The sequence below is a fragment of the Calidris pugnax genome, unplaced genomic scaffold (assembly GCF_001431845.1).
Source record: "Calidris pugnax isolate Ruff unplaced genomic scaffold, ASM143184v1 scaffold127, whole genome shotgun sequence".
NCBI lineage: Eukaryota > Metazoa > Chordata > Aves > Charadriiformes > Scolopacidae > Calidris > Calidris pugnax.
The window spans coordinates 163,953-190,950 of NW_015090883.1; the positions used below are offsets into that span (position 1 = coordinate 163,953).

General features: G+C 53.3%; 1 protein-coding gene across 4 annotated transcripts in view; it reads left to right on the plus strand.

The window, feature by feature from the left end:
• Window positions 1-24,850, plus strand: part of SAMD4A (sterile alpha motif domain containing 4A) — a 112,626-nt gene extending 87,776 nt beyond the window's left edge. Inside the window, exons 3-12 of one of the 4 annotated variants that reach the window (XM_014947058.1) lie at window positions 211-474; window positions 5,991-6,100; window positions 6,758-6,844; window positions 10,437-10,734; window positions 12,744-12,829; window positions 18,362-18,480; window positions 18,699-18,900; window positions 20,079-20,205; window positions 21,809-21,892; window positions 24,604-24,850. In XM_014947058.1, the coding sequence (XP_014802544.1) occupies window positions 211-474; window positions 5,991-6,100; window positions 6,758-6,844; window positions 10,437-10,734; window positions 12,744-12,829; window positions 18,362-18,480; window positions 18,699-18,900; window positions 20,079-20,205; window positions 21,809-21,892; window positions 24,604-24,632 (1,406 nt within the window). In that variant the 3' untranslated portion in view covers window positions 24,633-24,850. Of the gene's footprint in view, window positions 1-210; window positions 475-5,990; window positions 6,101-6,757; window positions 6,845-10,436; window positions 10,735-12,743; window positions 12,830-18,361; window positions 18,481-18,698; window positions 18,901-20,078; window positions 20,206-21,808; window positions 22,693-24,603 lie in introns of those variants that run through there. The other 3 variants (XM_014947057.1, XM_014947060.1, XM_014947059.1) reach the window with 3 other exon arrangements.
• The last annotated feature ends 2,148 nt before the right edge of the window (window positions 24,851-26,998 follow it).

Below are 26,998 nucleotides of genomic sequence, written 5' to 3' on the forward strand. Positions count from 1 at the left end.
CGGCCTGCCGTGCTGGCAGCGAGCCCTGCTGGCCCTCCGCGCCCTGCTGGGCCTGGGCAAGCTCTGCCTTTTGTTAGTCAGGTTTTTTTCTTTTCCCTCTCAAGCAGGCAGCAGAGATTAAGCAGGAAGAATTTTGATGTGGCCAAAGAATTGGAGAGCTACAGGGAAGAAGGAGTCTCCAATTTTTTTTTTTTTTTTTTTTTTTTTCAGTTCTCTCAGGCCAGACACACCACAGCCCTTTGAAACGCTCTGTGTCCCTTACCCCACCCATGAATGTGCCAAACCAACCTCTAGGACATGGATGGATGTCTCATGAGGACTTACGAGCTAGAGGACCCCAGTGCATCCCTTCCGATCATGCCCCCCTGTCTCCACAAAGCAGTGTAGCCTCTTCGGGAAGTGGTGGGAGTGAACATTTAGAAGATCAGCCTTCCGCTCGTAACACATTCCAGGAGGAAGGGAGTGGGATGAAAGGTGAGTGAAAAACCAGACGCCTTCCCGTCCCCGGTCCCCGTCCCCGTCCCAGCACCTAGAGGCAGGAGGGGAAAAGCCATTTTCCCGGCAGCGCGGGGCTCGGTTGGTGGTTTTGGGTGAGAATCCCCCCGTAACCAAACGGGGCCTCGAGGCGTTTCTTCCCTGCTTAAGGAATTTAGCTTTAGGGGGATAAGTTAGATTTCCTTTCAAGCAAAGGAAAAGGTGGTGCCGGTGGGGCTGGTTTTGCCCCAGAATCCTGCGAGCTGCCAGCTTTCCAAAAAAAAAAAAAAACACAAACCTGGCTTTTTTGCATAGCCTGTGGCTTTTGGCTGTGAGTGGTGCTCTTTTATCTTTTTTTTTTTAATTATTATTTTTTTAATTTCGGTGAAAAATAGCTTAGCATAGGCGTAGCAAGCCACGTGCGATTTACCGTTGCAGTGTTTGATACCCATCGTGTGTTTGGGGAAGTTTGGGCTTGGGATGCTTCTTCACAGTGAATTTATCCTGAGTCCTCGGGCTGTTTTTCCCATTCCGCGTGCGTTCTGCAGGGATTTTAGCAAAAAATGTCAGTGATCTTGTTGGTAAACCAGGCAGAAACGAAACCCTGTTGCTGTGGTCAAAGATGGAGAGCGAAATGCAGGCTGTGGAGGAATAAATAGATGAAAACTGAGCAAACGCATAGGCTGTGTGTCCCTGTGAAGAAACAAAAATGACTGAAAGCAAACCCGCAGAAATCAGAGAGTGATTTAAACAATGGCAATTTTCATTAATGCAAAGCGACTCTGCTGTATAAAGACGGATGGTGTATGAACATAAGGGAATAATCGTAGTTTTTAAATAGTCAGAGGGTCTGATTTTATTCTAATTAGAGACAAATCTAGGTCTGTATAAATCTCTGTAACGTGGAACGGCGTTTGACTGGGCTCTGTTTGACTTCGATGTGCATGAAATAGATTTATTTCCTGTGCATGAAATAAATGCATGAAAAAAGCCCCCTCATGGTTCCCCCCTGAGACGGATGCCGGGGGCTCAGCCCTCTCCCTGCCTGGACTCTGCACCGTGGCGTTGCTCTGGGGTGGGGACTGTGGGCTCCAGATGTGGCTTGACAGCTTCTCAGGGCCAGGCTTGGCTTCTCAGCGGCTCCGCTTGCTAACGAACACCTAATGAGGTAGATTAGGGAGCGTTTCATCTCCGACAGTGCTGCAGGCTCCATGCCTACCTGTGGCTCTGGCTGCTTGCGTGACCTGATGGTGGACCTGCAGGCTGGCTTGGAAGGGTCACCATGAGCATGGTGAAGACTAGGCTGCGGTCAGCGTGATGGGTCCCCAAGGCTTTCCACGCCTAGGGATGGATCCTGCAGTCTGTTGGATCAAGGAGACCATTCTTAGGAGCTGGTGGGGTCTTTTTAATGTTACATTTCTCGGGGTTTCTGCTGGTGGAGCTGGGGAGGAGATGCGGGGAGCTCAGCTCCCAGTGATCCACCACTGCAACTCCAGGACCTGTGTGGGCACAAACTTTCCCCGAGTGGATTTATATGGCCAAATCTGCAAAACCCAAAGGCGCTCTTGCCCAATCAGTCTACGAGCAATAATCAATTCAATAAACTCCACAGATGAAGACAGCCCACTGGCTGCTGCATCTCCCCCGGGGGAGATGGCTGTCCTTCCTCGAGCCATCCCTTCCTGAGCACCCTCCTTCTCTGGGGGAAGGGCTGCAAACATCTAAACCTGATTCCCCCCATTGCTGAGTCAGCCAAATTGCTTTTGTCCTGCTGTCCAGGGACATGCAAAACAGATGTCTGCAGCCTCTGGTGTCTACGACTGTCGTGTCCTCCCCGCTCCGCGGTATTTTCTTCAGGCTGAACCAATCCAGCTTCTTCCCAGATGGTGTTTTCTAAACTTGGGGTTGTTCTTGCTTCTGTCCGCTGGTTTGGTTTTTTCTTTTTTCCAGAAAATCCATATTTTATGGAAGGTGCCTTGCCCAAAACTGGACTTGGGAGCAGAGCAGAGTCTTGGTTGCCGTACGGACGGCGTTCCTGTGGCCGTATCGTCCTCAAATAACACACGGCCGCGGGCTGCGTATGACCCATTGTGTCCCCACAGAAGGACTGCCCGTTCCCTGCCCTCAGTTCGTGCTGTTTCTTGTTCCTCCAGAAACACACAACTTGGTGCATTTTTATTGGGTTGCATCTTATTTCATCCAGGCCCGTTGCTCCCTTTGCCAAGTTCCTTCTCTGAATTGCAGCCACGTCTCCCCAAGCGCCTGTGGGCTCTTGTGGCTTGGTGTCACCCGTGTCTTCGGTCACCTTGCTTCTTCTTTAGCACCATCCTGGGCATCCAGGAGGGTAGTGGGGAAACCAGACCCACCACAGACCCTCATCCGACGTGGCTTAACAGCTCATCTCCCCTGGTGTCACCTATTTCTGTCGTTTTCAGCTATCTTCATGCTGAAGGAAAAGCACCCTTTGGATTTTTCCCAGCCCCTGGTTTCTCCAGGGGAAGATGCAGACACTTTGCTCTTTGCAGAGCCTGTCCATCTGTCCATCCATCCCTTCCCAGGGCACATCTTGGAGTGCAACTGGAGGAGGGTTGCTGCAGGGGGTTTCTGCTGTGAGATGGTCCATGGCTTAGCATGATGTGCCTGAAGGGCACTTGTGAAGACGTTATGTCTATACGTTGGCCTGTGTGTGCATATATATATCTATATGGCAGGGTGGATCGTTTTCCTTCTAAATTTTCTCTAAATTTCCATATCAGCACCCAGATGTACACGTGCTGGCCGAACTCCAGTGCTTAATGCCTGCAGGGGACAGTGCAGGTGAGCAGCATGGAAGTCCTCCCTTTGCTGCTCACATCAGACACAGCGTTTCTGACAGCCATGCCATGACTTTGCAATTAGCTCCTGATAATTGGTGATTAAAGAGTCGCTCTGCGGGTGGGTGGCTCGCTGGTCCATGGAGATCATTAGGAAGTTTGACTTTCCAAGGACTATGAAAATGTCCTTAGATGACCTCGCATCTCCTGCTTGCCTCTTCCCTAGGGGAAGGGGGAAAGCCCCACCACCGTCCCTCTGTGCTGGGGTGGCTTCTTCTCCCCAGCCTGCTCCTGGGATTGCCATCCCCTCTGGCAAGGGGGCTCTGGGACCATCATAACTCCCCAAAATTAGGAGGTGGTCCAGAGAGGTTGATGTAAAAGGAGAGAAGAGCTACTTCTGCTCTCTGACCTTCTGCAAAGGTTGGAGATGGTCTCGATTTACCCAGAGAAGCTGTGAATGCCCCATCCCTGTAGGGGTTCAAGGCCAGGCTTTGAGCAACCAACCTGGTCTGGTGGGAGGTGTCACTCCCCATGGGAGGAGGGGTTGGAACTAGATGAACTTTAAGGTCCTTTCCAACCCAAACCATTCTGTGATTCTATGAAATGGGGTTTCTACAAGATTTAATGTCTGTGAAGTTGCACCTTGCTTCTGAAGGTATCCCCGTGGGCTTTGCCATCGGCATGGACGTGCACCAAAGGCAGATGTCCTTAGGGGACATGGAATCAGGCAGATTTTAACATGTCGTTGCTGAAACGGGGCGGGTTTGTGTTAAATTGAAGTTTAGATTCAAGCCTGTTGGTCCCCGCACTTCCCACCTGCGCTGGAGACAGAGGGCTTTCTGCTGACAGCTCTTAATTGGCTTTCTGCTAATAGCTTTTAATTGTTTTAACCAGATCGATTTAAGAGGCCTCTGACAGTGGGTTTTAGGACTGTTTAGGACTGTTGCATGATGGGACTTTCAGAAAAGAGCAAATTTCAGCCTGTCCATGCACGGTAACGGCTTTGCCCCCGTGTTTGGTGTGGGGCTGATCTCTTTGTGTGCAGCATTTAAGGAACTTCACTGAAACGTGAATCCTGACCCCTGTCAGGTGGAGAGTGTGAGCAAAAAAACATTTTGGGGCTGTTAGCATCACCTCTGCTTGGATGTGAATGGGGTTTGGGGTCTGAGATGTCCCAGCAGTGGGACTGTCCTCCTTGTGTCATCTCATCCCTTTCTGAAGCAATTCTGGAAAACCGTTGAGGTTGGCCATGTCAGCGAAGGTTATTGGAGGTGTCCATGAAGGTTGTCCTCATGCTGGTGGGGAGCAGAGCACCAGAAGCCCCAGCCAGGGAGCAGAAGCACATAGTGGGTAGAAATCCCTCCCAAAACCAGTGCAAGCCCCCACTTCTCCTTCCCCTTGGACTCTCCTATGCCATCAGGAGGTAGGGGGTCCATCACCCTCTCGACACATACCCTTTACATCAACTCAGGAATGGTCAAAGAGAGGGGAAGTGCTGCTGTTAATTTGTATTTAGCCCCAAAAGAGAGATTTCTTGAACCTCCAGCTGCTCTCTCCATTCAAGGTGTGGGGTTTGGTGCTGTTTGGGGCCGAAACACTGTTTTTTCATTGTTGCTGCACCCATTGTTGGTTGAGACGGGGCTCCTGGGTGTCTCCTGGTGGGGAAGAGGACAAGGACTAATGGACAAGGGTATTGCTGGGACCGGAGCGCGTGAGCTCAGGAGGCTACGGCAGAGCTATTGTTGGGTTGTAGGTGCTAAATAAAGCAGGTCCTGATTTGGCACAGGGTTTGAAGCCTTCAGGATGCAAAGCAAAAGCATCGTCATGGGCACGGTGTTGTGCTGCAGCACAGATATCCGCAGGGACCCCCCCCTCCCTTGTGGGGTGTCACCACGGGCCCCCCAAACCTGTGAAACTCCAAGTAGGTGCTGAGCAGGCTGGAGCTGGGGAGGCTCATTGCCTTCTCCCTGGAGGACACCCCATCATGGGGTCTGGTGGGGTTTTGCATGTTGCAGAGGAAGGATTCCCCTCCCAGATACTTCCCTGTGAAACCATGTTGATGTCAGGAGGATAAAAGTATTTTTAGATGCCCAGCCAGCCAGGCACAGAGGTGCTACGCTGCAGAGAATCACTGAGAAGGAAGAGGTCATTTCAATTGGTGCATTTTGAGGCCCCTTCTGAAACAGATTGTGGGACCGTCTTTGATGGCACATCATTTTCCCCTGCTCAAAAAAAAAATATAAATCCCTTTATTCCTCTTAAGCAGCCATTTAAATCAGTGTCTGCCATCTGTAAAACAGCCATTTGCTCGTCCTAAGCTCAACCACGCCGTTAGCTTCGGCAGTTCCCATGTTCCTGGGAAAAGGCCAGCGTGGAGCTTGGCGTGACGCCAACTCTCCGTGGGCTAATTCCTGGTGGCTCAACTGCAGAAACTTCTGAGGACGTGTCCTCAACCTAGGGCTATGCATACATCAGTATGCGTAGCACTATGTCCTCATCCAAGGGCTGGTTCCTCCTACTGTCCTTATCCATAGCACTATGTCCTCCAAAAGGTCTGTGAAGTTCAGTACGGTGTCTGGAGCGCCAATGGGATGGTGGATGGCACCTAATCAACTCCTCGTGTTGCTGTTGATGCTGTTGTGTGTGGTTAAGCAGTGTCATGGACTCAATGGGAGCTTTTTTCTCCTTACCTTTCTGCTGCAGATGTCCCAGCCTGGCTGAAGAGCCTCCGGCTGCACAAGTACGCCGCCCTCTTCTCGCAGATGACGTATGAGGAGATGATGGCCCTCACCGAATGCCAGCTCGAGGCACAAGTACGTCCCACGTCGGTCGTGAAGGGGATCAGCCGCGGTCCCAACTCTTGTGCGGTCGGTAGATGAGACATCTCCAACACCTCTTTTTGTCTCTTCACATGGAAGGCTGTTTGGCCGCAGGTGGTTGGGAAGCAAGCAGACATAGGGGGATTGAGTCTTAGGGAGTGAAAAAAAACCACAGTGTACCTGAAAAAGACCTTGTCCTAGATTTCTTACTGGAGTCCCGGCATAAAAGTCCCATCAATGGGAGATGTGCTTGGGTTTTCTTCCAATTGGGATTAAGTTGAGGGGTTCCAGGGGCACAGACTGTAGTACCCAACTCCTTTAATGTCAGTGGGGCTTTGGTGGCCAATTGCCTTGTGAACCTTTGAAAATGTCCCCACTTTCAGATTTACCTCTGCTTTATCCTGGGGATGAAGAGAGCCAGTCCACACCTTGCCTTCCCTGTGGGAGATATACTGGGGAGGGACAGACTAGCTGGAAATGTCTATCTTCAGCAAGTCTCTAAGTGATTTTTCTATGTCCCCTGCTAATCTCCACACTCTGAAGCTTGATTAATGTATAGCAGCCCTTTTTGTTTAGGGGAGGAGGGATTTGGGCTGACTGGGGATGTCCTGTGGAAATGTTAACGCCAGGTTTTTGTGCTGCTTTTTGCAGAATGTTACCAAAGGCGCAAGACACAAAATAGTCATCAGTATCCAAAAGCTAAAAGAAAGACAAAACCTGCTCAAATCTTTAGAAAGGGTAAGTAATCACAACCATTTTGGTATTTCCTCCTTTTCAAGAAGCCAGGAATGAATTCTGGGTTGAAGTGCTCTTTGGTTACACATGTTGGGATCTGTTGCTGGCTTTGCGGCATCTGGGTGGTGTCTCAAACACTTCTGTACCAGATGCAGATTTTATTTGGGGCTGTATTTTGGGTCCTAACCCATCTCCAGCACCCACGCTGGAGTGGAATGATGTACCTTGGGATGGATATACCCTGCAGCCCTGGCACAAGTCCTGCCCAGCTCCAAGGTGCCCATAAACACCTGAGCTCCAGGTGTTGGAGGGCACCATCCCAGCGATGCTGATGGGAAGGTGGTCACCCATCCGCTGAACTGGGCTACAGGACCACCACTAGCCATCGTGGTCCTCTCTCCCCACTGGAGAACCAGCTGGGCAGAGCAAGCTTTTAACCCCTGATTATCCCTTGGCCTCTCAGTTAAGTCTCCCATCGCGATGCCCCTGCCCTTAGTGATGTACCTTGGGATGGATATACCCTACAGCCCTGGTACAAGTCCTGCCCAGCCCCAGGGTGCCCATAAACACCTGAGCTCCAGGTGTTGGAGGGCACCATCCCAGCGATGCTGATGGGAAGGTGGTCACCCATCTGCTGAACTGGGCTACAGGACCACCACTAGCCATCGTGGTCCTCTCTCCCCACTGGAGAACCAGCTGGGCAGAGCAAGCCTTTAACCCCTGATTATCCCTTGGCCACTCAGTTAACTCTTCCACCACGATGCCACTGCCCTTCTCAAGAGACCTCTCCAGGCAGAGCATTCCTCATGGAGACCCATGAGCCCTGCCCCTGCTTCTCCATCCCCCAAAACAGATGTGATTTCCCAGTGTCCATCAGGTCAAGGACCACTGTTCTTTTCTGGAGCATCATATGGGCAATCTGTCCCCAGATAAAAAGCCAGACACAAACGTCAGTGCCTGAACAACAGGGTGAATTTCCAAGGAGAACAAACAGAAACTTCTTTTTCCCTTCAACAAAAGCTCCAACTTTGCCGAAATGGCTTTTAAGGCAGGACCAGCACCACAGACCGGCTCCTCTCACCGTTTTGGTGTCGCAATATTATATTCTATTTAATTGCACCCTCTTCAAACAGCAGCTTGCAGAGCCTCCCGCTAGGGGCTTTTAAATACTTACGTGGTGTGTTGCTATTTATTGGTGTTTTCGTTAGCTCACTGCTCTGCTATTTATTTACAATATGGGATTGTACTTGGAGTGTGGCAGGAGCTAATAAAGCTGTATTTACCTCCGTATATTAATAATAACTATTAAATCTGAGAGACAGCCCGCTGGATTGAGCTTGCCTGGGTGAGATGTTTTCCAGGCGATTGCCCAGCCTCTTCCCCCGCTCCTCTGCCCTGGATTTTGAAATATGGTATTGATTGACTCCGACACAACCAGCCTCGCACGCTGTAAAATAAGGGAGAAAAGTGTGGGGGGCTGCTCTTGAGCCCTCCTGGGGTGGGTTTGGGCTGTGGGGCTGCGACCGGGTCCCACTTTGCTGGAGCTCAGAGCTGCCTGTGAGCTGCTTGACTTGGGAGGGGGTGCCTCTGGTTTTCCAGGCTTCCCATCCAATTTTTTTTTTAATTTATTTATTTTTTTTAACTAAACAAGAGCATGTGTGGGGCTTGATTTGTTTTTTGGGCAGTGTCCCGCTGCTAAAGATTGCTGCTTTCTTGGAAAGAGCAGCTCCACCCCTCTCTGCTGGTTAGCAGAGTAGGATATTTTTTTTTCCCCAAAAAAAATACTGCCCAGCAGACTGATGCCAGGTTTTCGAGAAAAGTGGAGCTAAGATGTCCAAGAGCGAGCTGGAGGTGCAGCAGGAATGAGGGTGAACAACCATTTCAGGGCTTCAGCTGACTCCCTCACAGCCTCTGCACCCACTTTGTCTCTCTTCCCTAGGACTTGCCCCAAAAACTGCCTCTTTCCAAGCGGCGTCCCAGGAGCCAGACCCTGCAGGAGCCTGTGATGAGCTGTTCTGGTCCAGGCTACATTAAAACCAAAAATACAATTATCTCCCATCAGTGGGAGGAGGATATGGCTGTAGAAAAGGAGTTCTTGATCCACGCTATAACCAAGAGCAAGGCTGGGGGTTTACCCAAATCCTCTCCCCCCAGGGTCTCCAAGCTGAATATTTTTGCTACAGGGATATAAGTCTACCTGCAGCCTCGTGGTGTCTCCTTCTGTGTCCGACTACAGCCACCCTGCTCCCCTTGAAACCCTCCCTTCCCCTCTGCCTCCGCTCCCCCAGCCCATCCCAGTGTGGATGGGGACATCCCAGCTTTGTTCCTGCAGGATGAGCTCCTGCATCCCAGCATGGTCCTGGGCTCTGTGGTGGTCCCAGGACATCAGGATGCTATGGCGAGCTCTTTGGGGCAGAGCAGTTAATGGAGAGCCAGGTGGGAAGGCAGTGCTGGAAGCTTAGAGACAAGCCCACATTAAAAAAGTACAATTCCAATTAAATAGGGCTGAAATCATAGAATCATTTAGGTTGGAAAAGACCCTCGGGATCATCGAGTCCAACCATCAACCCTACTCTACAAAGTTCTCCCCAACACCATATCCCCCAGCACCACGCAATTATTGCTGGGGAAGGAGCAAGATACCTGCTGGTCTGGGCACCGAAATCTCATGGGATGAGTCGCTCTCGTGGGGTTTGCATCTTCCTGGTGGAAATTTGGAAAGGCTGAAGCTGGATTGTTGCTGGTTTTGGGTCCCAGTGGTTGACGGGACACGTTCATCTCTGGAGATTCAGATCTGAACACATCCGTGGATGTGGCACAGTCCCTGCAGCAGCTCCTCAGTCCCTGGCTCTAAGCGAAGACCTCCTGGAGCAGGAGGGAGGCTGTTGGCTTTGCTGGGGATTTTCTGGGATGTAATGGTAGAGGTCTAGGGCCCGAGAGGTGATTGTCCCCCTGTACTCAGCACTGGTGAGGCCCCACCTCGAGGGCTGTGTCCAGTTTTGGGCTCCCTACCATAAAAAAAAACATCGAGGTGCTGGAGCAGGTCCAGAGAAGGGCAACAAAGATGGTGAGGGGTCTGGAGCACAAGTCTTATGAGGAGAGGCTGAGGGAGCTGGGGTTATTCAGCCTGGAGAAGAGGAGGCTGAGGGGAGACCTTATTGCTCTCTACAACTCCCTGAAAGGAGGGTGTAGAGAGGTGGGGGTCGGTCTCTTTTCTCAAGTCACAGGCAACAGGACGAGAGGAAATGGCCTCAAGTTACGCCAGGGGAGGTTCAGGCTGGATATTAGGAAAAATTTTTTCACTGAAAGGGTTCTCAGCCATTGGAATGGGCTGCCCAGGGAGGTGGTTGAGGCACCATCCCTGGAGGTGTTCAAAAGACGGGTTGATGTAGTGCTGGGAGGTATGGTTTAGCGATGGTGATGCTTCTTGTTTGTTGTGTGGGTGTCTGTTTTTGTCAGTTAGGTTGATGGTTGGACAAGATGATCTTTAAGATCCCTTCCAACCTAGAAGATTCTGTGATTCTGTTTGGTCGGTAGCCGACGTCCCCTTGTCCCTGCAGAGACAAACCCCTCTTCTCTCCACTCCAATCCACAGGACATCCTGGAAGGTGGCAACTTGCGTGTCCCACTGCAGGAGCTACACCAAATGATCCTCACCCCCATCAAAGCCTACTCTTCCCAAAACTCCAGCCCGGAGGAGCACAGTCGGGAGGCGGACTCGCATCACCCTTCCTCCCTGCTGGGCTCGGACAGCCAAGGCTCCGACTGCAAGGACTCGGCCGCCGGGGGGATGCAGCAGCACCACCACTTACCGGGGTGCGAGGGCGAGTCGGGGGGGGGCCCTTTGCCCGAAGGTGACCTGCCCGGACAGTTCACCAGAGTGATGGGGAAAGGTGAGCTGCTGTCCACCTTGGTTTTGGTGTCCTCGCTAGGGAGAGCTGCTCCAGGGCAGGGTGTGTGCGGTGGCTGGGCTGGCAGCAGCCTTTCCCCGCACCCCCCCCGCGAGGGGCAATCCTAGGGGTGATGAGTTGGGGGTTTTTTTGAGGCCCCGTCGTGCTGTGGGAAGAGGCAAGAGCATGGGGGGGGGAGGTGAATGGTGATTTTTGGGAAGGGCAGTGATGGGATGGGCTGCCTGCCCCAGGTCGGGGGTAGATAGCATCTTCTCCCTGCTCCTGTCTGGAGAGGGATACCATCCTCTCCCTGCCCCAGATCAGGGGTGGATAGCATCCTCTCCCTGCCCCAGCTCAGGGGTGGGCAGCATCCTCTCCCTGCTCCTGTTTGGGGACTGATAGCACCCTCTCCCTGCCCCAGGTCAGGATGGATAGTGTCCTCTCCTGCTCCAGGTGAGAGAAGATAGCATCCTCTCCCTGCTCCAGCTTAGGGATGGATAGCATCCTCTCCCTGCCACAGCTTGGGGATGGATAGCATCCTCTCCCTGCCCCAGGTGGGGGATGGATAGAGTCCTTTCCTGCCCCAGGTGGGGGATGGATGGCATCCTCTCCCTGCCCCAGCTCAGGGGTGGATAGCATCCTCTCCCTGCTCCTGTTTGGGGACCGATAGCACCCTCTCCCTGCCCCAGGTCAGGATGGATAGTGTCCTCTCCTGCTCCAGGTGAGAGAAGATAGCATCCTCTCCCTGCCCCCTGCCCCAGCTCAGGATGGATAGCATCCTCTCCCTGCCCCAGCTCAGGATGGATAGCATCCTCTCCCTGCCCCAGGTCAGGATCAGAGCATCCTCTCCCTTCCCATTCAGAGCCCTGGGAGCATCCCACTGGTCCAGAGGTCTTTTTAGCAGCCCCCTTGGGCCTACTTTTCTTGTGTTTGGGGTAGCACTGGTGTGTGGACTTAGTGTGAGCTGTCCTGAGTACAAATCAGCTGGGTCCAAGCCTCTCTTCAAGCCCTAATTTAGATGCAGGACATCCAAAACACTCAGGTGCCATTCCATAGCTGGTGCTTTGCAGCAGGATAAACACACTGGGAGGTGCACGGGAGCCATGTGAGGGGTGAACCAACCTCCAATGCCACAGACGGGGCTCTTTGAGCAAATTTCTATGAGTTTGGGCATGTCCTGACTCCCCTCAGTGGCATTTGAGTTGTCAGTGCTGGCTGCGTGGAGGGAGATCTCCCTGGGGAAGAGGGGAGGGGAATCTCATCACAGGCTCACACAGACCAGGAACAGAAAGAAACTCATTGGGATCCCACAAAGAAGTATCAGCCCCATCCCTGTTTCCCTTTTTTTGCAAAAAAAATAGATAACATTTTCTATACAAAGACTTGCTGCAGATTTTCTCCCCAGCTCACTGGCTGCAGGCACAGACAAACCTGGGTTTCTGGCCCCGTTTGAAACCCGCTGATGAATTCAGCCCGTGACAAACGCCCCTGTCACGCACGAAGCTGGACGTGTGGCACAAGCCTTGCCAGGACAAGGTGTCCTGGACCACGAGGCATCCCTGCCCAGGGATTACAAAAGCAGAGGCTCATTTCTTTGTGAACTCATTTCCACATGCTTTCATGGCATTCATTCCAAAAGAGGTTAAATCTCGTCGGGAAAGGTGGGAATCCGTTCACAGCGGGGGTAGATTTTGGCTGTAGGAGCAGGAGCTTGAGCCAGCAGTGCCTTTGGTGTGTTGCAATTAGGAAAAGGGAATAATCTTGCGTCCCTGATTTGCTCCAGTCTAATTTTGGTGACTCCAGTGGGGTTCTCTGGATTTACACCAGCGTAACGGAGAACAGAATCTGGCCCTAAATATAGGACAGCACAGCAGGAATTGGGGAAGGGTGTTTTTTACTCCCTGATAAGAAGACTCACCTGTGGGACGAGGGAAAAAAAAGCATTTGTTGGACTCCTCAGACCCCAGTTCAGTGTCCCCATGCCCATTTCTCTTCTCTATTTTTTTTTCCAGTATGCACACAACTTTTAGTTTCCCGACCCGATGAAGAGAATATAAGTTCCTATTTACAGCTCATAGACAAATGTCTAATCCACGAGGTGAGTCGTTGTTCTCATCACTTAGAAACTGTTGCCAAAGTATCTGTTTATGTAAACCTTTTGGTTCCTAACACAAATATTTTTTTGGGGGAGGGGGGTATTAATAGTAATTGTGACAGAAGAGGGCTGGAGCAGGCAGTAGCTCCAACGGGGTGTGTGGGAATGTTGCTCCTCCCTCTCCACGCTCGCTTAATTGCCAAGACCTGGAAAATTCATCGGCTCGCGATGGTCTGATCAGCAGCTGGATGAAAGGAGGTGCCCAGTGACAGGACGAGGAAATGGGCACAAACTTGAATATAAGTTCCATCTAAACATCAGGAGGAACTTCTTTGCTTTGAGGATGACAGAGCCCTGGAAGAGGCTGCCCAGAGAGGTGGTGGAGTCTCGTTCTCTGGAGACATTCAAACCCCACCTGGACACGTTCCTGTGCAACCTGCTCTGGGTGGACCTGCTTTGGCAGGGGGTTGGACTGGATGTTCTCCAGAGGTCCCTTCCAACCCCATAGCATTCTGTGATTCTGTGAAAAATCCCGGGATGAACGTGCAGGTGATTTCTGTCAGACAGACCTGGCCATCCCTTGGCGTTGCCACCTCCTGTCTGGCAGCACGTGGTCTTGGCATTTTGGCACCGGGGGCATTTATTTCTGCTCTTGGTGGATTCTCTTTTACTGGGTGATGGCTGCACACCCTCTTGTAGTAGCTTTAAGCATTTCTAAGTTATTTGTTTATAAAAAAAACCCCATGCTCTCAAAGCACGGAAGGGTCTCCTCTGGAGAGGGCTGGTGGCTGCAGACCCTGTGGAAGAGGAGAAAGGTGGCTCGTAGCCCCTTGCCTTGTGCAGGTGGCCAAGCTGCCCTTGTGCAAAGGTTTGATCCACGCATCTCTGTAGGGCCAAGCACAGGAGATCCCGAGTCAGGGTGAAATAATTGGATACTGGGCAAAAATGCAAGTGCTTTGTCATACTTTTTGAACTCCTGCAGTGTCAGCCAACATTTGACTCCCAACGTACAGGGTGGTGGCACCCGCTGTTTGGGTTTGCTGCAAGACAGGTTTAGAGCCATGGGTATGGTCTTCTCAGTGCTCTGCACAGGCAGTGGGAAATAGCTGTGGGAGGGAAGAGCACGTTGTGGTCCCACTTGCTCCCCTCTCAGAGAGCATCAGGGCCTGGAGAAGGTGCCTGGACTCTCTGGACAGCCGAGCAGGGCATCCCGGAGGGAGCAGAGGTACCACGAAGAGGACAAGGATGGTGGGAGCAGGTTCCCGGGGCTGGAGAGCAAAGCCAGGAGGACACAGACCTGCAGAGGAGCTCATTTTACAGGAGCAGCCAGGACAGACCTGGTGACGCGGTGTCACCCCATCGGTCCCAGGATCACTGTCTGCGTCGGCTCCGGCGTAATCAGCGCCGGGAGAGAGCATCTCCTCCAGAGAGTGGCTCGGAGCAATCAAGTCGGGCGCTAATTAGCCTGCAAATTGTCCTCTGGAGACCTCTGCTCCTCTCCACTGACGGTGTGGAGACGTTGGGTGTCTAAAGTTAGTGGTGACAGGCACGTGGGTGTCCCCGTAACCCACACCGCCTGCCTGCAGGTCTGGGGCATTTGGGGAGATCTGTCCCCTGCCCGGGAGGGTGATGGGGCTCACCCTGGGTGACCTCCCATGAAGGGCAGCATCCTCTCCCTGCTCCTGTTTGGGGACTGATAGCACCCTCTCCCTGCCCCAGGTCAGGATGGATAGTGTCCTCTCCTGCTCCAGGTGAGAGAAGATAGCATCCTCTCCCTGCTCCAGCTTAGGGATGGATAGCATCCTCTCCCTGCCACAGCTTGGGGATGGATAGCATCCTCTCCCTGCCCCAGGTGGGGGATGGATAGAGTCCTTTCCTGCCCCAGGTGGGGGATGGATGGCATCCTCTCCCTGCCCCAGCTCAGGGGTGGATAGCATCCTCTCCCTGCTCCTGTTTGGGGACCGATAGCACCCTCTCCCTGCCCCAGGTCAGGATGGATAGTGTCCTCTCCTGCTCCAGGTGAGAGAAGATAGCATCCTCTCCCTGCCCCCTGCCCCAGCTCAGGATGGATAGCATCCTCTCCCTGCCCCAGCTCAGGATGGATAGCATCCTCTCCCTGCCCCAGGTCAGGATCAGAGCATCCTCTCCCTTCCCATTCAGAGCCCTGGGAGCATCCCACTGGTCCAGAGGTCTTTTTAGCAGCCCCCTTGGGCCTACTTTTCTTGTGTTTGGGGTAGCACTGGTGTGTGGACTTAGTGTGAGCTGTCCTGAGTACAAATCAGCTGGGTCCAAGCCTCTCTTCAAGCCCTAATTTAGATGCAGGACATCCAAAACACTCAGGTGCCATTCCATAGCTGGTGCTTTGCAGCAGGATAAACACACTGGGAGGTGCACGGGAGCCATGTGAGGGGTGAACCAACCTCCAATGCCACAGACGGGGCTCTTTGAGCAAATTTCTATGAGTTTGGGCATGTCCTGACTCCCCTCAGTGGCATTTGAGTTGTCAGTGCTGGCTGCGTGGAGGGAGATCTCCCTGGGGAAGAGGGGAGGGGAATCTCATCACAGGCTCACACAGACCAGGAACAGAAAGAAACTCATTGGGATCCCACAAAGAAGTATCAGCCCCATCCCTGTTTCCCTTTTTTTGCAAAAAAAATAGATAACATTTTCTATACAAAGACTTGCTGCAGATTTTCTCCCCAGCTCACTGGCTGCAGGCACAGACAAACCTGGGTTTCTGGCCCCGTTTGAAACCCGCTGATGAATTCAGCCCGTGACAAACGCCCCTGTCACGCACGAAGCTGGACGTGTGGCACAAGCCTTGCCAGGACAAGGTGTCCTGGACCACGAGGCATCCCTGCCCAGGGATTACAAAAGCAGAGGCTCATTTCTTTGTGAACTCATTTCCACATGCTTTCATGGCATTCATTCCAAAAGAGGTTAAATCTCGTCGGGAAAGGTGGGAATCCGTTCACAGCGGGGGTAGATTTTGGCTGTAGGAGCAGGAGCTTGAGCCAGCAGTGCCTTTGGTGTGTTGCAATTAGGAAAAGGGAATAATCTTGCGTCCCTGATTTGCTCCAGTCTAATTTTGGTGACTCCAGTGGGGTTCTCTGGATTTACACCAGCGTAACGGAGAACAGAATCTGGCCCTAAATATAGGACAGCACAGCAGGAATTGGGGAAGGGTGTTTTTTACTCCCTGATAAGAAGACTCACCTGTGGGACGAGGGAAAAAAAAGCATTTGTTGGACTCCTCAGACCCCAGTTCAGTGTCCCCATGCCCATTTCTCTTCTCTATTTTTTTTTCCAGTATGCACACAACTTTTAGTTTCCCGACCCGATGAAGAGAATATAAGTTCCTATTTACAGCTCATAGACAAATGTCTAATCCACGAGGTGAGTCGTTGTTCTCATCACTTAGAAACTGTTGCCAAAGTATCTGTTTATGTAAACCTTTTGGTTCCTAACACAAATATTTTTTTGGGGGAGGGGGGTATTAATAGTAATTGTGACAGAAGAGGGCTGGAGCAGGCAGTAGCTCCAACGGGGTGTGTGGGAATGTTGCTCCTCCCTCTCCACGCTCGCTTAATTGCCAAGACCTGGAAAATTCATCGGCTCGCGATGGTCTGATCAGCAGCTGGATGAAAGGAGGTGCCCAGTGACAGGACGAGGAAATGGGCACAAACTTGAATATAAGTTCCATCTAAACATCAGGAGGAACTTCTTTGCTTTGAGGATGACAGAGCCCTGGAAGAGGCTGCCCAGAGAGGTGGTGGAGTCTCGTTCTCTGGAGACATTCAAACCCCACCTGGACACGTTCCTGTGCAACCTGCTCTGGGTGGACCTGCTTTGGCAGGGGGTTGGACTGGATGTTCTCCAGAGGTCCCTTCCAACCCCATAGCATTCTGTGATTCTGTGAAAAATCCCGGGATGAACGTGCAGGTGATTTCTGTCAGACAGACCTGGCCATCCCTTGGCGTTGCCACCTCCTGTCTGGCAGCACGTGGTCTTGGCATTTTGGCACCGGGGGCATTTATTTCTGCTCTTGGTGGATTCTCTTTTACTGGGTGATGGCTGCACACCCTCTTGTAGTAGCTTTAAGCATTTCTAAGTTATTTGTTTATAAAAAAAACCCCATGCTCTCAAAGCACGGAAGGGTCTCCTCTGGAGAGGGCTGGTGGCTGCAGACCCTGTGGAAGAGGAGAAAGGTGGCTCGTAGCCCCTTGCCTTGTGCAGGTGGCCAAGCTGCCCTTGTGCAAAGGTTTGATCCACGCATCTCTGTAGGGCCAAGCACAGGAGATCCCGAGTCAGGGTGAAATAATTGGATACTGGGCAAAAATGCAAGTGCTTTGTCATACTTTTTGAACTCCTGCAGTGTCAGCCAACATTTGACTCCCAACGTACAGGGTGGTGGCACCCGCTGTTTGGGTTTGCTGCAAGACAGGTTTAGAGCCATGGGTATGGTCTTCTCAGTGCTCTGCACAGGCAGTGGGAAATAGCTGTGGGAGGGAAGAGCACGTTGTGGTCCCACTTGCTCCCCTCTCAGAGAGCATCAGGGCCTGGAGAAGGTGCCTGGACTCTCTGGACAGCCGAGCAGGGCATCCCGGAGGGAGCAGAGGTACCACGAAGAGGACAAGGATGGTGGGAGCAGGTTCCCGGGGCTGGAGAGCAAAGCCAGGAGGACACAGACCTGCAGAGGAGCTCATTTTACAGGAGCAGCCAGGACAGACCTGGTGACGCGGTGTCACCCCATCGGTCCCAGGATCACTGTCTGCGTCGGCTCCGGCGTAATCAGCGCCGGGAGAGAGCATCTCCTCCAGAGAGTGGCTCGGAGCAATCAAGTCGGGCGCTAATTAGCCTGCAAATTGTCCTCTGGAGACCTCTGCTCCTCTCCACTGACGGTGTGGAGACGTTGGGTGTCTAAAGTTAGTGGTGACAGGCACGTGGGTGTCCCCGTAACCCACACCGCCTGCCTGCAGGTCTGGGGCATTTGGGGAGATCTGTCCCCTGCCCGGGAGGGTGATGGGGCTCACCCTGGGTGACCTCCCATGAAGGATGTCAGTGCCAGAGCGGAGCTCTGCCTGGTCCTGGGATGGAGGATGGGATGTGGGATGCTCTAGAGCAGCTCTGCTTTCCAAATCCCAGCATTTTCTAGAGTCACGTCCAGGTGACAAGTGTCCCTACCGGTGGGGACCAGCCAGCAAACCCTGGCAGCAAGCAGGGAGCTGGGAGCACGAGCAGTGGGTCTGGGGGCAAGGAGGGGTGGCAGGGAAGCTTTGGAGGAGCCCTGATCTGCCCAGGGGGGGTTGGCAGCCTTGGGGGCAGAGCCTGGGGTGCATGGGATGCTGCCGGAGCTTTTTCTCCACTTGAGATGAGCAAATCCTTGAGAAAGACCAGGATTTCCCTCTGGGCTTGATGATGGGGCTCAGTTCATGCCACCTCCTGCTCCGGGTGATTTTCTTCACAGGCATCCCCGCTGGCTTGGTCCAGAAAAATACTCATCTGTTTCCTATTTTTCTCTTTTCTTTCGGGCAGGCGTTTACAGAGACCCAGAAGAAGCGGCTGCTGTCATGGAAACAGCAGGTGCAGAAACTCTTTCGGTCTTTCCCTCGGAAATCCCTGCTGGAGCTATCAGGCTATCGGCAGCAGAGGAGGTATGAGGGATTCCGGGAGGGGAGGGATGGACACATCAGCTGGGGGTCCAGTGAGAGGGTCCCGTGGGGGGTTGGTGGGGTGGTGACCATCAATCTGGTGCTTTGCAGCGATGGATTGGCACCCTGGGGACATTTGGCTGTCCCTCTGGGCCCACCAACCCAACCGCTCGCCCCCACCACCCGTTCCTAACCCTCCGGTTGTCCTCTCTCTCCCGCAGCCGAGGCTTTGGCCAGTCGAACTCCTTACCCACAGCTGGATCTGCGGGGGCAGGACTGGGCCGGCGAAACCCCCGCCAGTTCCAGATCCCCTCCCGCAACCTCCCCACCGCCCGCCTGGGGCTGCTGGGTCCCAGTGGGCTACTGGGCACCCCCCAGCGCAGCCCCGCCGCCAGCCCCGCCATCCTCAAGCAAGGCAGACAGGTGGGTCGGCTTTTCCTTGGCATCTCCACCTTCTCCATTCCCCACGCGAGCTTCCTTTGCTTCTTCTCCTCTGGCTTCTCTGCGTCCCCCTCTTCTTCTTGATCTGGACAGACTGGATCAATGGGCCAAGGCCAATGGGATGAGGTTGAATAAGGCCAAGTGCCGGGTCCTGCATTTTGGTCACAACAACCCCAGGCAACGCTACAGACTTGGGGAAGAGTGGCTGGAAAGCTGCCCGGAAGAAAAGGACCTGGGGGTGTTGGTAGACAGCAGGCTTAACATGAGCCAGCAGTGTGCCCAGGTGGCCAAGAGGACCAATGGCATCCTGGCTCGTATCAAGAATAGCGAGGCCAGCAGGAGTAGGGAAGTCATCGTGCCTCTGTACTGGGCACTGGAGAGGCCTCACCTCGAGGGCTGTGTTCAGTTTTGGGCCCCTCACTACAGGAAAGACATTGAAGTGCTGGAGCGTGTCCAGAGGAGAGCCACCAAGCTGGTGAGGGGTCTGGAGAACAAGTCCTATGAGGAGAGGCTGAGGGAACTGGGCATGTTTAGTTTGGAGAAGAGGAGGCTGAGGGGAGACCTCATTGCCCTCTACAACTACCTGAAAGGAGGTTGTAGAGAGGCAGGTGTTGGCCTCTTCTCCCAAAGGACGAACAACAAGACCAGAGGAAATGGTCTGAAGTTGGGGCAGGGGAGATTTAGATTAGATATTAGAAAGAATTACTTGACTGAGAGAGTGGTCAGGCACTGGAACAGCCTGCCCAGGGAGGTGGTGGAGTCTCCATCCCTGGAGGTATTTAAGAAACGTATAGACATGGCTGCCCAAGGTTATTGGTTTATGGCGAGGTGTTGAGTGTGGGGTTTAGCTGGTGGGTGCGGTGTTTTTGGTGGACGTTTGATGTGGTGTGGTGTGGGTTTTTTGGGTTTTTTTTGTGGTTGGACTCGATGATCTCAGAGGTCCCTTCCACCCACTAAGATTCTGTGATTCTGTGATTCTCCCCTTCTTCTCCAGCAACGTTTGGGCACTCTCCTCCTTCCCTGCGGCGGGATGCAGAAGAGGGACGGGGTGGGGAGGGGGCAAGCTGAGAGGTGGAGGGGGGGACCCGAGGGGGTTAGAAATACGCTGTGTTTTACATCCCCTGGCCCTTTTTTTTGTTGTTGTTGTTTGCCTTCTGCAGAACCTCTGGTTTGCCAACCCCGGGGGCAGCAACAGCATGCCCAGCCGCAGCCACAGTTCGGTGCAAAGGACGCGCTCGCTGCCGGTCCACACCTCCCCGCAGACCATGCTGATGTTTCAGCAGCCAGGTAGGAAGCAGAGATTTGGGGTTTTTTTTGGCTTACCCACAGCGAAACAAGGGGGGGGGCTGCATGAAAAGGAGCATCACCTGTACTGGCCACGCTGGAAGCCACGCTGTGCCAGCCCGGGCTGGGTATCTTTGACATCAGTTGGATTTTACTGGGTTGGTTGAACCAGAGAGAGGGATTATGAGCCTAAATATATATATTTATAACGTCTTGGCACTATATATAAAGGCTGGTGCCTTACCTAGCTTCTTTCTGAGGGGTTTCATGTCAGGAGGGGAAGGTGATAGCTCTTCCATGAGCTTTTTTGCTCAGATGTGGACATGGGGACATGGTGTGGAGGGACTGCCTTTGTGCACACAAGGGACATGTTTTCTCAAAACCCACATCGGTGCTTCCTTCCCAAACGCCTCAAAAATGCTCCCATATGTAGGAGCATCCCCTGATTTCGGGGGGGGGTTCCTCCTGAACCTGGACCCTCAACCTGGAGCATCCTTCCCTTTGGGACGCTCATCCTTTTTTTCTCTGTATATCCCTTCATTAGCCTTTAATGACCAACAAACCATAATAATTTATACCACAGGACAGGGAGATACACTCCCCCCTAACCCCCCCCAAGTAAACTAAACCTCATCCATAAGCTTCTGCCACAGTTCCAGCTTGGCAGCTCCCCTCACATCACACGCCTGCGGTGTTTTAGCTGCATAATTTAAGGCAGCAAACGTGGTGTACAGCGAAAGCAGCGTCTGTTCTGGGGTATTGATTAAACACCAGGACAAGGGCACGGTTCTGCAGGCGCTGAAGGAGAATAAATAGGTTCCTCTTTGCGTGGCAGCCTGCGGCGAATGAGGGCGTAGGAGGATTCGAGAGCCAAAGATGCAGACCCAGTCGCAAGGAAAATAAGCAATAACAGCAGGGCTGGGCTCCTGAAATACTTTTCGTGGGGCTGCGGGGACCTCAGCCCTCCTGGACCCTGTCCCATCCTCCTGCAGGCTGGTGGCAAGCAGGAGGTGCCATCCGGTGGTAGCAAGAGCTGTTCTTTGCAAAGCTTTTTGCTGCAGAGAGGAGGGCATTTCGGTGCTGTATGGCTCGGGCAGGGGGGTTGCAGCACGCCAAACTTCATCCTCCCCCCTGCTGGGTGTTTTTTGGGTTCACCTCCCCCCAGGGATGTGGTGGTGGGGCTGTGGGTGACCGAGTGGTGGCCACCAGAAAGCTGGATGGGTGGCTCTGCTGGTCTGTGCTGCCATCCCACGTCAGAGCAGTAACCCTGCCTGCACAGAGAACTTGAAGGTTTTGCACCTATGGAGGATTTTTGTGGAGCCTGAGCAAGGGCAGGGCCTGGGGCTGCCTCCTTCCAGGGTGAGGGTCCTGCTCTCACCCCGTCTTCCCCCCTTCCAGCATCATCCATCATCTTCCCTCCCCATCTATCCACCACCCAAACCCCTCGTTTCCATCCACCTTCTGCTACCCCCTGTCAATAAAAAGCAGGGAAACGTGGTTTCCTACCCCATGTGGGGCAACAGAGCAGGCAGGGGGTGTGGGGCAGACAGGCTGGGGTCCCTGCCAGGTCTCCTGACCAAGGTCTCCTGTCCCTTTCTCCCTGCAGAGTTCCAGGTGCCGGTGACTGAACCTGACATCAACAACAGGCTGGAGTCCCTGTGCCTGAGCATGACGGAGCACGCGCTCAGCGGTGAGCACTCCCTCCTCCTCGGGCTCTTCCAGCATGTCCACGCCACCTCCGCCGAGCCCCCCAGCACCTGCCCCTGCCCCGCACCCCCCAAAAGCTGGGACAGGCTGTGGCTGTGAGCAAACTGGGCAGGGGGCGGCAGGGCTGGATGCAGAGATGCTTCCAGTGATGCTCCTGGGGATGCTCCCAGAGATGCTCCTGAGGATGCTCCCAGAGATGCTTCTGAGGTTGCTCCCAGGGAAGATCCCAGAGATGCTCCTGAGGGTGCTCCTAGGGAGGCTCCCAGAGATGCTCCTGAGGATGCTCCTAGGGAAGATCCCAGAGATGCTCCTAGGGAAGATCCCAGAGATGCTCCTGAGGATGCTCCTAGGGAAGCTCCCAGAGATGCTCCTGAGGATGCTCCTAGGGAAGCTCCCAGAGATTCTCCTAGGGATGCTCCCAGAGATGCTCCTGAGGATGCTCCTAGGGAAGCTCCCAGAGATGCTCCTGAGGTTGCTCCCAGGGATCCTCCTGAGGATGCTCCTGAGGAAGCTCCCAGAGATGCTCCTGAGGTTGCTCCCAGGGGAGATCGGATGGGGACATTGGCTTCTCTCGGCAAGGCAGCCGGGGCAGAGGGGTAAAACCAAAACACGGGGATCGCACCCAGCGCTAGTGGAGTCCGTGCTTATTAGCCACGAGTTGGCTTGCTAATAATAATTAGTATTAGCTCGCTAGTCTGTTATTAGTTCTCGATAAAGCCCTTTGCCACCGGAGTGCTCGAATGGTTCACAGGCTTTGGAGTATTTTACCCTTCTGCCACACCAGGGGAGATCGGATGGGGACATGGGCTTCTCTCGGCGAGGCAGCCGGGGCAGAGGGGTAAAACCGAAACACAGGGATCGCACCCAGCGCTAGTGGAGTCCGTGCTTATTAGCCACCAGTTGGCTTGCTAATAATAATTAGTATTAGCTCGCTAGTCTGTTATTAGTTCTCGATAAAGCCCTTTGCCACCGGAGTGCTCGAATGGTTCACAGGCTTTGGAGTATTTTACCCTTCTGCCACCGGTGCCCCTCATTTGGCCGGGGGGGTGCAGGACCCCCGAGGCACTGGGGGGGTGAAAACCCCACTGGGGGCTGCTGGTGGCACTGGTTATCCACCGGTGGTTATGCTGGTGCTTATCCGGGCGGATAACGGGCACGGGGAGGGAGGAGGACCAGGTGGAAAACCAAGCAGGAGAGATGGAAAAAGCACAGCGGCAGCGTGATGGAGAACCCAACGAGAAGGCAAGATGTGCCACCACCAGAAGAGCCCGGTGCGCCCCTCGCCGATGCGCTGGACCCCCCCAAAGCATGAAGGATGACCCACCCCACCCCAACCTGGCCATGAGACGAGCACGGCCACCAGCATCATCAGACCATCCGGAATAACCAGCTGGGGTCTCGCCGAAGGGTTGAGGATCAAGAGCCCCTCGGGGAGGACGGGTGCCACCGGGCTCCCCCCACAGCCACGCCGTCCCGGGGAGAGGGACACGCCGGAGCAAGGACTGTAAGAGGCAGCAGGGCCCTGGCAGCGCCGCGACGGGGAAAACAAGGACACTTCTGTCACCCGAAGCCTTTCTCCGGCGTGTGCCCAGGCGAGGCTTAGCTGTCTTGTTCCTCTGCAGGGTACTGTTCCTCCCAGTGATTCCTTTTTCCAGGTCGCAGACCCCGAGCCTCTCCAAACCGGTCGTGCTATAAATAGCGCTTAAAAAAAAAAAAAAGAATAAAAAAACAAAAAAAAAAAAAAAAAAAAAAAAAAGGTGTAACAAACCTGTCTGTTTTGAGTTTTAAGGAGGGAGGAGGCTGTGGTGTCCCGGGGAGTGTAAAATGGGGAGTGCTCTGTTCGGGGGCTGCCCACCCCCACCCCGGCCGCTCTCCATCCCGGGGATGGGGATTTGGGATGAGGGATGGGGGGTGGTTGGGGCCAGAGGGTTGGAAATGCTGGTGGGTGTTGATTTCTGGAGCCATAAGAGCTGCTGGCACCTGCGGGGGGGTGGAGGAGAGGGGGCTGTTGGCACAGGGGATGTTTGTGTGGCTTTGGGATGGGTCATGGACCCTCACTCCTGGGCTCGGGGCTGGATGTGTCCCTGTTGTCAAGGGACACTGGGGATGGGGGCTCTGGGGAGAAAGAAAGACTCCTGGGGCTATTTTTTCCTGCCATGGTCCTCAGATGGAGGAAGATTTTGCATCCTCTGTGGTGTGGGCATTGCAGGGCTGGGGTAGCTGAGGGGGGCGAGGCAGCCCCCCACGCCAGCTCCGTCCCCCCACTCCTGGGTGGTGGGTCATGGACTTGTCCCACTGCAGGGGGGGGTCTGAGGCTTGTACCCACCTCGTGGTGAATCCCAGCTGGCCAGAAGCCCCCTTTGCTCCCAGGAAAGGTGCCGTGGGGACGTGGCAGAGGGTCTGGACCTGTGTTGGGACAGCAGCTCGGGAGGGCTGGGGGGCTGCCACGGCGCGGCGGGGCAGGGGGGACACATTGAATGGAGCCACCAGCAGAGTGCTGACACCCCAAAACCCTTCCCCACCCCCTGGGGGAGATGGGGAGGGTGGAGGTGGCTCCGTGGTGCCACCTCCTCACGCAGGGGCAGTGGGATGGGGATGCTCTGGGGTGTCCATCCCCACGGAGGGGAGAAGGGGGGTAGCAGTGCGAGGTGAGGGAGGGGGGCTTTCTCCTAATTTGTCCCTTCCTGCTTGCAGATGGCGTCGACCGAACCTCCACGATCTAGAAGGCGTCGCGACGGGGACGCTGGGCGGGAGAACAACTGCTGCGGGTCCAGCGGCGAGGTCGGGGCTTGCAGGGAGCCTCAGAGATAGCTTGCATCCTTTCTCCTCTCTCCTCCTCTTCCTCCTCCTCCTCTCCTCTTTCTCTCTCTCTCTCTCTCTCTCCTGTTCTAATTTTGTGAATGTGTAGATTGTCCTTGTGAACATATCATTAGACTTGGAATTTGTGTTGTCATTTATTACATCCATGCTAGGGGGGGGGGAAGAAAAAAAAAACAAAACAAAAACCAACAAAACAAAACAAAAAAATATAGGCAAAAAATCAACGATGTTGATGAAAAAGCATGGGGAGGGGAGGGGGGGAACGCGGCAGGAGAGTGCTGACAACGGAGGGTTCAAAAAAGGGCAAACCCTGTTTCTGGACGAGGAGCCGAATGAATATGGAATATCACGCAGGGGGGGTGTGTGACCAAAAACCCTTTTTTGGGGAGGATTTGCCTGTCCCACCGGGGGCTTCGGGGCCGGTGGTCCCGTCCTTTTGAGTTTCGCTGCCTTCGGGCCCAGACTGGCCCGGCGAGCCCAGAGTTTTAAAAACAAAAACAAAAAAATAACCCCAAAATTTCCTTTCAGTGTAGCCCAGAGCATCCGCGGTTGTGCACGGGGTGGCGGAGGGTCGGTGGGGTGTCCCCCCTCCTCTTTCTCCCTGTGACCCCAGCGTGGGTCGGGGTGCAGGGACGTGGGGAAGGGGGTGATCCTGGGGGATGTTGGTGAAGGGAGTGGGGGGACGCTGGGTGAGTGTCCGTGTCTCTTGCCTGCGGGGGTACCGGGGAGATGCTGCATCCTGGCTTCACACATCTCCCCCAGTTACCAACACCCAACGATGAGGGGCTCTTCCAGCCCCTGCGGAGGTGGAGGGGGGAAGGATGCTTGGGGGAGAGCCTGTTGGTTTTATTCGGCCCCATAAAACCCAAGCCCCAAAGTGGGGGCAACTCCACAGCCCCGTTTTTCTTGGCGATAAATGTGTGCCGGGGCTGGTGGGGACGTGGATGGTGGTGGCTCAACTTGCCCCCTCACCCCCTCTCATGCTGCTTTTTAGAATGGGGAGCTCAATTTGGTCCTGGGGGCATGAAATGTGTAAAACGTGACACAGCGTGGCTCAAGCTTCTTCTTAAAGCATAAATCAGGGCCAGAAAAGCCGCCGATCACTCCTAGCGATGCTCAGCATAGCGATGGCTTCGCCGCTCCGAGTCTTCTGATGGGATACAGAGAAGGAATAATAATTAATAATAATTATAATAATTTAAAATATTGCCCAAATGGGCTCGGCCGTGAGCACCGATGGGCAGCAGCGTGTGCCGGGACCGGCCGGAGCAGGGCTAAAGGGGGAGCGTGGTGTGGGGTGGGAGATGTGTCAATCCAGTGGCCCTGCAGCATTTGGAAGTTGTTTTAAAGTGTCCTGGTTTTGTGTTGTTTTTCTGTTTGTTTGTTTTTTTAAAAAAAAAAAAAAATTAACCAAACAAGTGCCAAATGCAAAGTTTGATGTTGGCTCTTCCCTCGGTGTCCTGCTTCCCCGCAGGCAGGAGATTTTTTGGGGGGGGTCCAGGGAGGGGGAGAGGCAAAGGGAGAACCCGAAAGCGAGGGAGGTCGGGACCAAGGTGGGGACACAACCGCCGGAGCAGGAGCCTTCCCCGGGGAAGGCTCAAATGTATTTACGGAGCTGAAATTCTATTTATTCCTTCGCTGACTATAGAAACAGAGGTTGTCTTGAGTGTTAAGAGATATTATTTTGGATATATTACCTATTAACTTGCTATGGCTGGTAACCATGATAATGTCTTTTATTAACCACCACCAAATAATTCAATTGTGTTTTTTTTCCTTTTGTTAAAAAAAAAAAAAAAAAAAAAAAAAAAAAAAAAAGCAGCTTATTTTCCATTGACAGTGTATAGGTTAATAATGACTTTTAGTTGTGTTTTGCTGTTTCTTGGGTTTTTTTGGTTTTTTTTTAAAGTAAAAAAAAGCAAAAAAAAAAGAAAAAAAAAAAGCAAAGTGGCTTCAGGGGCGTTGGGGAAGTCCTGCCTGGCTCTGGGCTGCCTGTGCTGAGTGCAGGTGCCAGAGCTCCAGGGAAAGAAGTATTAAAATAAAGAGAAAATAAAATTAAAAAAAAAAAATAAATCATGAATCCTAAAAGAAAATAAAAATTATTTATAAAAAGAAAAAAAAAATTAAAAAAAAAAAAAAACGGGAAAAGCACCTATATATACCCGAACATACTGTGGCACAAACATACATTCTTGCTGCTTATCAAAGAGTGACTGAGTTCTAGACCCTCCTTTTCTGCACCAGGGGTTGTACATTTCTCTCTGACCCG